The 13360-nt window shown below is 48.0% G+C and overlaps 1 protein-coding gene and 1 pseudogene across 1 annotated transcript; both read right to left on the reverse strand.

Moving 5' to 3' along the window:
• Nucleotides 1-4464: 4464 nt before the first annotated feature.
• On the reverse strand, nt 4465-6122 carry LOC112897922 (cytochrome P450 89A2-like). Its single transcript, XM_025966326.1, has one exon. It carries the CDS (start codon nt 6120-6122, stop codon nt 4581-4583), a length of 1542 nt encoding a protein of 513 aa, XP_025822111.1. The 3' UTR covers nt 4465-4580.
• Nucleotides 6123-7428: 1306 nt separating this feature from the next.
• On the reverse strand, nt 7429-8756 carry LOC112898562 (annotated as a pseudogene).
• Between the last annotated feature and the right edge of the window lie 4604 nt (nt 8757-13360).

Here is a 13360-nt window from a genome sequence, read left to right on the forward strand (position 1 = left end):
AGTGGGTGGCTGGGACTCGGAGTGGGAGCAATTTGTTCATTGTTGAGGGAGGATATATATTTCCCAGCGGCCGGATGTGGGAGCAATTTTAGGGTTAACCTTTTTTTTAGTATTTAAATATTTACTCGGTCTTCATTATGAAAAATAACTTGTTTCATTAACGTACGACGCTCTAGACAAATAAAATAATCTTCGATGCAATTTGTTTAAGGAAATGCAATGTTTTTTTTTAGCTTCTTAAAGCATACAAGGAAGTGTATGCACTGTGTTTCGAAAAAAGTATCCATGGATATATATTTTTTATGGGTCAGCAGGAGGGGAGAGAATCCCCCACCTGAATTTTATTGCAATTATTGGCCCCTGACGGCCGAATGATAAAGGGAGCTTTTACAACCAAATGCTCAGGTAAGCTGTTGCATTGATGATAAAAACAGGGAGCACCAGGTGCAGCTTATGCCTGCGTCCTCTTGAAAGCCTTGCATCTTCCTTGGTTAGGCAAAGCGCCTCTCGCGGCGTTGCTTTGCTCCTGACGGAACTCCATGGAAATACTTTGCGAGTTGATGGAGTATTTAACATCTGTTTCAGCTTCGGGTTGTTCGTCTCTTTTAGCTGTTCTAGCATTTATGCAAAGCTTGCTTGTGCATGATGAGACGGTTTGATAAGGCAACATGCTATCGTTCTCATTCGGGCAGTCCCTGCTTTGCTCGAGCACGGCAGTCCCTGCAGGATGCTATCAATTAGCAGTTAGCAATTAGCGGCAGCTCAAGTGTCCACTTCATCTTTGCGAGTTGATCGAGTATTTAACATTCGTGTCAGCCTCGGCTTGTTCATCTCTTTTGGTTGTTTTTATATTTATTTAAGCTTGCTAGTGTATGGACATAATGACATGAGACGGTTTGATAAGCTGTTATTCTCGTTCGGCAGTACCCACCCTCTACATGTAGAGTTTCCGTAGCATTAATAAAACTGCCACGTGATCAATTTGATGATATGGCAAGCAAACTAATGAAAAAGGAGAAAAAAATAAGAAAACGGTTTCCAAGTGAGAAAATGTGTCTATACGCGGTACAAGGATCAAAAAAACCGTTATTTTTGCGTTGGGAGCGAGTACCCCGTTTCCATCCGTGGAGCTCGTATGTCCACCGCCCCACCGGAGCCCCGTGTCTGGGCGGCGAGCTTGCTCGCAACCGTTGCGTCCGCCCGTGTAGCCCTGGTGCCTTGTTATTCGCCGCTCGTTGCTTACGGCATCGCGGCCTTTGCGCCGCGCCATCCACCGCTGTATCCCGGGTGAGTTGCTCGTGGCCGCTGCGTCTGTGCGCGCAGCCCCGCCGTCGCGTCCACGGCGAGCTGGCTGGCCGCCGTTGACCAGACCCTCACCAGATCTAGCAACTAGCAGCAGCTCAGGCATCCACTTCATCTGCTTTGCTGAAGCACGACAGTCCCTGCAGTATGCTATCCATCCATCTTTTCCCCTTTCTCCACCCGTGACCTATCCAATGCTCCAAGCTGCTCTTTCAATCCGAGTGCTTGCAAGTGACGGAAGCAGCACTCATACAATGAGTTGTGCGCTATAGTAGTGATTTGTGCTCCACGACTTCGATTTTTTTTCTTCAATTGGCGCCGTCGGAGCTTGCGGCCGCAGTGCTCACCACTGCTCGCGCGTGCACTTGCTGCCGTGCCCCCCGCCGCCCACAGCTCGCCGTCGTGGCCTGCTCTGGCCCCGTCACCCGTACAGAGCACAGCCACCGCTGGGCCACCCGCGTGGCACGTGCAGCATGCACCGGCCTCGTCGACCGAGCAGAGCGCCACCGTGGCTGTACCAACTGCCGCCCAAAGCCCGGCCTGCTGCGTGCCGGAGTTGCCCTGCTTGCTTGCGCCACCATAGCTGTACCAACTGCCGCCCAAAGCCCGGCCCTGCTGCGTGCCGGAGTTGCCCCGCTTGCTTGCCACCGCAGCCTGGAAAGAGCGTGCGAAAGGGGAGATAAAGGGATCGCTGGAATTAATTACGAATCCACATGAAGACATGATGCATTGTATACTGTAGTTTCTAAGTAGAGTGTCTCGCTGATATGGTAGCTGTGGAAACCACTAAATAGTTTCGGGGTTGGGACTACGCTAGATTCATTGAACGACTCCAATTACACTTACGAACGTCCTAGCAAGTGGACATTTTGCTCTTTGATAGATCAGTAAGAGAGTAACCTGTACATGATTGTTGATTTTTTGTCACCGTTGAAATGTTTTTGAGCTTAGCTTTTTGCGAACCGTGTTATTTGCGAAACCAAGCCTTGTTCCATTCTGTGCGCACGTGCTAGCTAGATAAGTTTGCATCAAACTACATCTCTGCGGCGATCGGGTTGCAGGAGGCATGAGATGTGATGATTTTGAGCACCAAAGCGTAGTTCCTGGATGTTTAACATAAAATCGTTCTGAGCCTGTCTTTTGTCAGCCTTGTTATAAATATGTAGAGGTGGAGTGTGATAGTTTGGGGCACCAAAGCAAAGTTCTACGAACATTTTAACTCTCTAAGCTCTGTCATTTCTATCAAATCGGTACACATAATTAAGAACATCAATTTATAAGAATTAGAGCCATGTACTCTTTCCGTTTGCTCCCTGGAATTTTCTGATAAGAATCAGATACTTATATCATATCATGTACTACTGGCAAGCTAAGGTTGTTTAATCGGAGTGTTAGCTTGCTCAGGTGGCCAACCCAGCTTGCTCCGCAATTAAAGAAAGAAATACAGAAGTACTGTATGTTCGTGAGAAACTTTACCCAATCTCTCTGAATTTTACTGAAAGCGAATACATGCTTGCAGTTAACAACCAGCAAACAAGCAAGCGATCAGCAGAAAAGGAAACAGTTGGGCCCACACCGTTTCAAACAGCTACATGGCCCAGCCGCCAGTTATCCATCGACTGGGCCAGGCATGGGCTCCACCTCGCAGACGTCGCGGCCGGGCATTAGGGTTTTGCCCCCAGATCGAATCCCCCAGGAATTGTTTCCGCCCCGCCCCGTCCATTTTCCATCCAGGAACATAACCCGGCGGCCGGGCAGCCATGAGGTTCTCCAGACTCAGAGTCTAGCTAGATCGAGCAAGGTGGTAAGACGTGACTTTTTTTGTTTATTTGTTCAAGCTAATTTATCAATGGGGCTTTATGAACATAAATATTCGTCACCGTGGAAATGTTGCAGGCTGGCTTACCTTGTTCTGATCCTTGTTAAGTTGTTATGGTATTGCAAAATAAGTTTTAATTTGTTTCATCTTCACCATATGCATGCATTAAGTTGCAAATCGTAAGCCTGCAGCATTTGGATTTCAGGAGGTGCGAATTTCGAGCAGCAGAGCTCTCGTGGAAATTAATTTACATTTATTATCTTAATTTATAACACATCAAGCACATCTGTTACATGTACTGCAGAGTTTTATATTTCGTTCTCGCTGAAATTTCTATCCCCATTGAAATCAAATTTGAAATTATTTTTGGTCAGAAAGTTTTCTCAAATTTGAAAACTTTAAATATTTAGAAAGATTATTAAAAATAGGGAAAAGTCTGATTTACATCCTCGAACGATCATAAAAGTCTAATTTTCAACCTTTAACTATAAAACCGGATAACAGAGACCATCCAAATGTTGAAACCAGGCTAATTTGGCCCTCCGGGTGGTTTTGAGGGTGGTTTTTATTTTGTAAAAATTAAAAATATTTAAATTTAAATAAACAATTTATAAGTAATTTATTTTAAATTAGAAAAAAATGAAATGGGTATCAAAAGATTTATAAAAATATAACCTATTTATTGGCAATCTACTTGTCAGTTATTCGGATCAAAATTTTTTTATATTCATTGTATTTGATTATTTGTAGTTATGCTTATTATTTTTGAATAAATAAGATTTAAGTAGAGCAATAATAGATAGGTTATATTTTTAGAAAAATTTTGATACTAGTTTGTATTTTTCTGATTTAAAATAAATTAGTTTTAATTTTTTAGATCTAATTAGAACTTTTTTATTTTTTATTTAAATACCAGACCACCTTCGAAACAACCTAAAGGGTCAAACTTGTGCGGTTTAGAGGATGATCCTTATTATTCGGTTTTGTAATTAAAGGTTAAAAATTGAATTTTTACGATAGTTCGAGGGTGTAAACCAAACTTTTCACTTAAAAATATTAAAGAAGCTATACACACAACTTAGATCATAGCTTAGTGATTTGCTCTCTACAATGCAAAACCACTGCGCTACATGTTGGCACTCGTAGTAGGACTTATATATTGAGTATACAATTCTAATTTTTATGAAACTTTTTATCCGAAATTAATATTTTCTGCTGACATGTGAAAAACGTGAATTTCGTGAAATTTTGATGAAATTCCGGCGAAATTTGAAACCATTTGAAACAAGCTGAACTTCACTGAAAGAGAATCACCAGTTACCAAAGAACTGCAGGAAGATATATTCATGCGAAATTTAGCTGAACTTAGTGAAAGAGAATCACGTGCTTATGACTCAACCAACAAGCGAGGCAATGCAAACAAGTAGCAGAAACAATTTCAAAAACCTTTTGAGTTGCATTAGCAGTTCACTCTCCTTGTGCACCGGACGACGCTGGCACGGAGCCGCCGCCGCATCACGACGGACAGCTCCTGCTTCTCGCTGAATTCCACCGGCTCGCCGGACAACTCCCGCCATTCGAACTCGGCGACGAGGCTGGCCACGAACCACTCCAGGTGCAGCAGCGCCAGCGCCATCCCCGGGCAGATTCGGCGCCCGGCACCGAATGGCATCATCTTGATTTCCTTGCCGCCGGTGAGGTCAACGTTCGCGCCCTCGCCTCCGGGCAGGAACCGCTCCGGCCGGAACCGCCGCGCGTCCGGCCAGACCGCCTCGTCGAGCCCCATCGCGGCGACCGTGAAGTTCACCGACGCGTGCCGCGGCACGCGGAAGCCCTCGAGCGTCGCGCCGCCGCTGTCCTCGGTCGCCGTCGGCACCGCCGCGTGTGGCAGAACGAAGTGGCCCGGCGGGTGGCGCCGGAGCCCCTCCAGCACCACGGCGTGGAGGTACGGCATCCGCGTGAGGCGCTCTTCTTGGATACAATTGCCGGCGACCTGGTGGATCTCGGCCCGAAGCCTGGCTTGGACCTCCGGCTGCGCCACGAGGTTCGCCATGATCCACTGCACCACCGCAGCCGTGGAATCGGTGCCGGCGACCAGGAACTCGGAGCACAGGCTCACCATCTCGTCCTCAGTGAGACTTCTGCCACCGTCTTCGGGGATCCGGAGGCTGAGGAGAGAGTCAACGTAGGAGTCAACGGCGGCGGCGCCGAGTTGCGCGCGGCACGTTCGTATGAGAGGGACAAATAGCTCCTCCTGCCGGCGCCGGAGAGACAGCATCCTCTTCCACCGGCGCCGGAACACGAGCTTGGTGACCGCGGGGCACACGCCGAACACCTGGAAGCCGATGGCCGCCGTCAGGAACTCCCTCTGCAGCGCCTCGACGGACGCGACAACGGCGTCGGTGGCGAGCCCCTCGCCGAAGCACATGCTGACGAGCACGTGGAACATGGCCCGGTGCAAGAGCCCCTCGACGACGACGACCCCGTCGCCGCTCATTTGCCGTGCGATGCCGGTCACGAGCCCCGCCACGGCGCGCCGGCGAGCACCGGCGAACCGGCGCAGGCACGACGGCTGGAACACTTTGCCGGTGAGGTTGCGCCGGAACACGCGCCAGAGCGGGCCGTACGCACCGGACGTGATGTTGTGCTGGTTGCTGGAGAAAATCCGGGAGGGGAGGTTGGCCGGCGGCCTGTCGGCGAACGCCGCGCCACGCTGCACCAGCGCACGGTGCGCCACGGCATGGTCAGCGACGAAGATGGCCGGGCGAGACGGGAGCAGGTGGAGGGTGAAGACCGGGCCGTACCGGGACCGGGCGGCGCAGACGATCCGCTCAATGCCGAAGTTCGTGCGGCCAAGGAAGAGGAGCGGACCAATTAACGACAGCAGTGGTGGACCAGGCGGGAGCTGCGGCTTTCCGGTGACTGGTCGGAGGGAAGAGAGGAGGATGGAGACGGCAAGGCAGAAGGTGATGGAGACGGAGTAGTAGAGCCAGTCTTCCATGGCTGAAGACGGAAGACGAAGGAACTGAGCAGCTTCAGTTGCATCATTTTATTATCTTTTGCAAGTTACATGCTTACAACATTTTAATAACATGCGTTGCGATCTCAGAGATTGTTGCAGGTCTGCTGCACATCATGCATGTGCTCGATCACAATAGTTAACCATTATTATTGATAATAGTAGTTGTTAGATCTAATCTACTCTAAATTCTAAATTACTCGTCTTTTCCATTATGAAAATTTGACTTAAGTACCTGCTCCCTATGTTCAGAAAGAAACTAAATTTCTAGCAAATTTCACAGACACAATTCTAGTCGTGAGACATAGCCCAAATTAATCATAGTAGTTGTGATCGGAGATAGTAGCTGTGATCGGAAGACGAGCTATCCGTATCGTTCTATTGAACCTGAATAAATGTGTATGGATTGGAACTATAAAAATAGTATCAATTAATCATTTGATTGATTGGATACATATGCTTCTTCATACAATTTTTTTTTCTTGGTGTGAGCATTTCTTTAACGACACTGCTAGCGCTCGAACGTCCAATGGAAAATTTTCACATCGGATGGACCGTTGTAACAAATGGAAACAAACTCTGTAACATCCAAATTTACCTCTTGTAGCATCAAATGTATATGATATAATTATCATAACAGCTCACTAGCACGGCTTTCCACAGAAAACAATTCCCATCACAAAAAAAATGTACATGTTTCATGCAACATTTGATCCGAATCCCTCGTTTTCTCTAATACCTAAGAATTACGACTTTGCAAAATCAGGTACTGAAGCATCATAAAACATCTAATGCAACATGGACAAAAGACCGAAGCAACAAATAGTATCTCTTGCTGCAACATCAAGAAAAGTGTGTTACCATCTTAATTTGCTTTTACTGCAGCACCCAAAATCACATACTGTGCCATGTGAGATTATATACTGCCACACGGGAACAAACAATCCCAACATCATCTCCACGTACCAAGCAGGTTGTCGAGGTTGTCCTGCTCCTCTGGTGGTTCCCCGTCAAGGCCGACCGCCGGCATCCTTCGACGAGGAGCAATCTCCAGCTGCTACACGCATCTGGGCAAGAGAGAGGAGGTCGCCAGCGGCGTAGCGATGGAATAGCTCGCCACCTGCCGCCCTCTCGTCGCATGCCCAAGGCCAGCTCTATCTGATTTCCATCCACCTCATCGACGAAACCATGGAGCAACCGAGCGAGGGATCGGAGCAGAAAATGGCCATCTCGTCCGTGATTTGAGGCGATGTGCCGCCATGCGGGGGATTTGAACTCTGAAATAACACTTATTTGGGACTAACCTCCATTATATTATAGAACAATGCAATTAACCAAAACTAGTAACCATATATCTGCTTCTAATAAACTCTTGCCCCTTCTGTCCCACAAATAATACTATTATATGTTTACATATTCGGAATGCAACTTTAGCTTTTGGACCAGCTTGTAAGGACCCAATTAATTTCTTTTTTTTTAGACGTCTGCATGGAGAATTAATTATAGCAGTTACCGAAACTAGTAACCATGTACCACTGCCCTGAGGTAGGGCATCCGCCGCAGGTGCTCGTCGTCGACGCCTGCTCCGGCGCCGGTGACGACGTGGTGTATCTCGGCCCCGAGCTTCGCCTGGATCTCTGGCTGCGCCACCAGGTGCGCCATTATCCACTGCGTCACGGCGGCGGTCGAGTCCGTGGTGCTGGTCAGGAACTCGGAGCACAAGCACACCATCTCGCTCTCCGTTAGGTTTCTGACGCCGTCCTCGGGGATCCGGAGGCTGAGGAGCGAGTCCGCGTAGCAATCCTCGTCTGCAATGTTGCCATCATCGGTGGCAGCGTCACGTCGCGCTCTGCGTGCTCGAATCAGAGGGGCGAGCAGCTCCTCCTGCCTGCGGCGGATGGACAGCATCCCCTTCAACCGGCGCCGGAACAAGAGCTTGGTGATCGCCAGCACCGCACCGAACACCTGGAAGCCGACCACCGACGCCAAGAACGTACTCCCTCTGCAGGGCCGTGACGGACGCGACGACGGCGTCGCCGAGACCGTCGCCGAAGCACATGATCACGGCCACGCGCCACAAGGCACGGTGCAGGAGCCCCTCGACGACGACCACCCCTTCACCGCGCATCCGCTGAGCGACGCCCGCGACGAGTCCCGCGACGGCGCGTCGGCGATCCGCGGCGTGCCGGAGGAGGCAGGATGGATGGAGGACCTTGACGGCGAGGTTGCGGCGGAGCACGCGCCAGAGCGGGCCGTACGCGGCGGACGTGATCGTGTGCTGGTCGTTGGTAAAAATCCGGGTGGGGTGATTGGCCGGCGGCCTGGTGGCGAAGGCCGCGCCGCGCTGCACCAGGACGCGGCGCGCCACCGCTCGGTCGGCGACGAAGATGACCGGGGTGGACAGGAAGTAGATGGTGAGGATCGGGCCGTACCAGGACCGGGCGGTGCGGATGATGAGTTCAATGCCAAAGCTTGTCCGTTTGCCTGCAGCGCTGTTGGGCCGGGCGGGAGCGACGGCACGGCCAACGGCGTTCCGGTGGCCGGCCGGAGAGAAGAGAGGAGGGAGAGGGCAAGGCAGAAGGCGATGGAGAGGGAGTAGTAGAGCCAGTCCTCCATGACTGGAGAGAGCTACTAGGACGGAGGGGCTGAGTAGCTCCAAGCCATGATTGCCGTATTTTATAGTGCCTTTTAAGGAAGTCGTTGCATTGCTATAGCAACTCGCAACGGTGAATCTCAATGACACCCGGCTCAGTTTTTTTTGTTGTTGTAATCTTGTTTGCATAAGACGCTAAAGATGTAGCAAAACCGTGTGCGTGTGCCCGGTCAGACCCGCGTTGTAAACAAATTCTTTTTCTTCTTAACAGACACTACTAGAAAATGGTCTATCGGTACCAGCACGTTAGTGCCGGTCAAAAACGAGCCGGCACTAACGTGCCTGAACAGTGCAAGGCGGGCACGTTAGTGCCGGCTAGAAAACCTAGCCAGCACTAACGTGCCATCCCCCCAACAGTCAGACGGCTGCCACAACGGTCAAAACGCACGTTAGTGCCGGTCGGCATATCTAGCCGGCACTAACTTGGGAATGCGGAGACTTGACGACACAATGAGGCGTACGGAAGAAGGAACCTTCCAGCCCAACAGAGAGAATGACGAGCTGACTTACGCTCTTGGGAATGCGGAACACACTGGACGGAAGGCATGGGCGTAGTTCCATGGAAATATGGCTTTTCCGAAGATCTCGAAACCTACTGAAGCCGATGCAGAAGCAAGACAGTAATGGCAGAGAAGATCTGTAGCCTAGAAAACCGGATAATGTCACTTGAGGCAGCAGTTGGGCAACGCTCGGACCAACCAGCTGCCAATGTGGAGTTCAGCACCCCTTCTCAGCGTCGTAGCAGTGTTGCTTCCACAGAGCACCCTACTTTGGGTGCCGATAGGATGAGGGACCCCATCGACGACATCCCCGTTAGGACCCAATGTGAGCTTCTGGTTCTTTATGGGAAAAACTCAAAGTTTGTGCTGAGGGTTATGCGGAAGTCCAAGAAGAAGGCAGGACAATACATTGCCAGCCAATTCCTGAAGGATTCGCCAGAGTCTTTGTTGACCGAATTACTGAAGAACGCTGGGAAGACTTGGACCTCCCGATCCCTATAGGTCCTGAAGAAACAGAACTACAACATGCCGTACACACATGGATTGCGTGGCCAAAGCGCGACATAAGATTGGTGCAAGCAGCCACAGATTCTGCTCGGTGCTCAAGGCAAAGATCACCAACGCCAGCTGATGACAGGAATCCTAGTGTTGGCCCACCTTCTCCACCGCCTGCACGGGACCCCAGCATGGATCCGCTATCACCAGCCGCACAAAGCGAGCCAATTTCGGCATCATCACCAGCCGCACAACAAAATCAGAGTCAGCGACAGAAGGCATACACGGAACCTTCGATCCAGCCATTTCATAAGCAGCAAAGAAAGAAGAAAGCGAAGGCTCCAGAAGAGAAAGAGGCAGAAGAATCGTTTGAAACCTTCTTGCTGAAGCGCAAGCTACTGAGGGAGGCTGCGAACAAGAAGCCAGAAATAGATCCGGTTGCGAAGGCACACTTCATTAAACACTTCATTAAAGATCCCACCAAGGAGAAATAAAGGGAGTCGGATTATGATCGGCAGATCAGAAAGTGCTACAACAACCCCAAGAATCGACGGATCAATGTAAAGACCGTTCCCCAGCTCGGAGAGCAGTCCAAACAATCAATCCCTCCGTTGATAGTGCCGCATGAAGAATGTCCTGATGAATCAACAGATCCGTTGACCATGGCTGGGATGATATTGCAAACTGATCTAACAAGGGCTCAGTTGCTTGGGGAGGCCCTACAGAATGCCCGCGGCAGGAAAAAGTTTGTACTTGGTGAACCTTTGATATGGCCAGAGTTGCTACCATTCCTACCAACAAGAATGGCCGAGTTACACAAATAGTATGCCGTGCAATCTAAAGCTAATGAATTAGAGATGTTCCCAGCCCGGATTAAAGACGAGCATTTCTGGCGGGAGGCAGATGATGTATATATCGAGTTTGAAGCACTTTACGATTTATACCATCAAGATGCCCTTCACAAGTCCCTCGTGAGTGTATGGTGCATGTGAGTATTGTCTCTCGTTTCATTATTTTTAGCCTTGTGTGTTGACTGATCCCCGTTTTTCTTGTGTCCCGTAGGTCAAAAATTCAAATTTGCCGAAAAAAGAACTTCCATAACGTCGGGTTCTTCGACCCCGATATTATACACGAGAAAACGGTAGCGCAAAAGCCTGAAAAAATAGTCAATATTATATACAGGGGGTTGCGTAAGAATAGCATGTGTCCCTTCATTCTCTTGCCATACAACCATCAGTGAGTCGTTCTTTGTTAGCTTCTTTTTTTCAATCCCTTCGTATTAATAATACTATTTAATAACTATTTTAATCAACATTAATTGGTTATGCGTATGTATATGCACAGCTTTCATTGGATATTGCTTTGTATTCGGATTGACGAGCACAAGGTCTTAGTGTACGACTCGTTAAGGCAAGATAAATCAAAGTACCAAGATCTCATCGAGGTGGTAAATACCGCATGGCGTCGCTACCTCCGCAAACACATAGGCTTGCCCATAGGTGAAATCGAGCCTCTTTGTTGGGTGACTGATTTTCCGGTATGAATATACTCTCGCTACTAATGTCATTCGCAATAAACATCAGAAAAATTCTATATCTTAACCCACATTTGTCCATAGTGTTGGAGACAGGAACAAGAAAACAACTTATGTGGATACTACGTATGCGAGTGGATCAACACTTTTGCAAGTGAAAAAGGGCAAATGACAGTGGAGGCATTCAATGTATGTGAGCACAATCACATCTGCTCATCATTTTAATTCATTATCTTTTATTCTCATGTTTTTAACGAAAAATATGACAGCATTGGCGGATGAAAGAATAACTCATTGAAATGGCTCGGATCAGGGCAATTCAGGAAGCTATATGCGGATTCCTGCTCGATGAAGTCATAAATCCTAAGGGCGAATTTTATGGCGATGTCCGTACAAGCGTCGCCAAAAAAGATCCGACGACGGGAAAGCTGATAAATTACTATAGTTGATGTTCTTAATAATTTGTAATATCTTAAGTACTTTTAAACTCCTAAGTGTTCCATACATGATGAATATATATATATATATATAATATTAGTGTAATATGCTGTCCTAATATTACTGTGCAATGCAAAAAGTACGATTATATAGTCGCATACGGTAGAAATACGCATAGCCATACGTATAAAAATGAAAAACAAAAGATAAATAGGAAAAAAGATTTAGTGCCGGCCAGTTATACCAGCCGGCACTAACCTTGTTGCCAGGAGCCGGGCCGGGTCGGGTACGTTAGTGCCGGCTGGAATTTCGGACCGGCACTAACACTCGCCCTTTAGTGCCGGTCAATATAGCCGGCACCAACGACTGTCACGTTAGTGCCGGCCATTTAGTGCCGGTTACAGGGACCGGCACTAAAGCTCCCTTTGACCGGCACTGATGTGATTTTCTCCGGCAGTGAGAATGATATGCAGCTCTTTTGCAAACTTTTAAAAAATAATCTCAATGACATCTAGTGGCGCCAGTTCCGTAGAGTCTGAATGATTTCGAGCTCAGGTAAATTGCAGCTCTGTAAACTTGGTGATTGACCGAGAGAAACGACAGTCATTTTTCCCTCCCTCCTTAATCTGTCACGAAAATCTTAAAAATACTCATATTTTTTACAAAACTCTAAGCTCCTTAATCTGTCTAAAAAACTGAGAAATATTTGTGGACGGAGAGTGACATGGAGTACTTTCAACTGGGACTAGAATGAACTGGAGACAGCTGATTGACTATAGAACACGGCTTCCACGAAGTCAAAGATTATTGCATGCCAAATAAAATTTGCGTTGAAAAAGGTAGCAATGAGCATCTTTGTAGAAGTGTCACTTCAGCTGCTAGAATAGATCATGGATGGTTGGATTATCCAGAAGTGTGCACATGCATGCTCTTCGTGATAATAAGGAAATGACGGTTACATTATTTCGTCGATCAGAAGTCAGATATATGATGATGTTGCTTGCTGATGAACGCACCGTGTATATACAGACAACATTGACGGACTAGAACGAAGTAACAAGAAATAATACTTGTCAGCTTGATGTCTTACTCTTCTGAAAAAGGAATCTTTACAAACCTAGCAACACCTCACCGTACCTAACGCTGGTAAAGAACTCCATCATTATCGGTGGTCAGATCATTGCCATCATTATTCTTCTGCAGGCAAATATTGTTTAGTGAGGTGGAACTGGAACATAATGTCAACCAAAAGATCAAGCTAAGGTGGATTATTCGCAGTTAAAGAATGGAATCGAGAACTATAGCCGAGTTGGTTGCGGCGGGTTGGGAGAAGTTCTGTTCTAGCTGTCACCCTGTACATGTTGGCACAGGACATCGAGCAGACAGCATATGACTGCATCGAGTTTAACCGCCATCGGGGAGATCCTTGCATTTGTTAAGTTCTTCACCTTTGCACCGAAATTCGGTAATTTTATGGCCAATGGAGTACATGGAAGGACGCAGATTATTTGGTATGAAGGAACGACACGATCGGTCAATGAAGGTTTATTAGCAAGGACTCTACAAAAGGGAAATTAGAGTCCGTCTATTTTAATATTTC

The sequence above is a fragment of the Panicum hallii genome, chromosome 6 (assembly GCF_002211085.1).
Source record: "Panicum hallii strain FIL2 chromosome 6, PHallii_v3.1, whole genome shotgun sequence".
Lineage (NCBI taxonomy): Eukaryota > Viridiplantae > Streptophyta > Magnoliopsida > Poales > Poaceae > Panicum > Panicum hallii.

What these genes read in the sequence shown, in the direction of transcription:
- LOC112897922 (XM_025966326.1), bottom strand. Translation starts at nt 6,122, where the DNA reads ATGGAAGACTGGCTCTACTACTCCGTCTCCATCACCTTCTGCCTTGCC.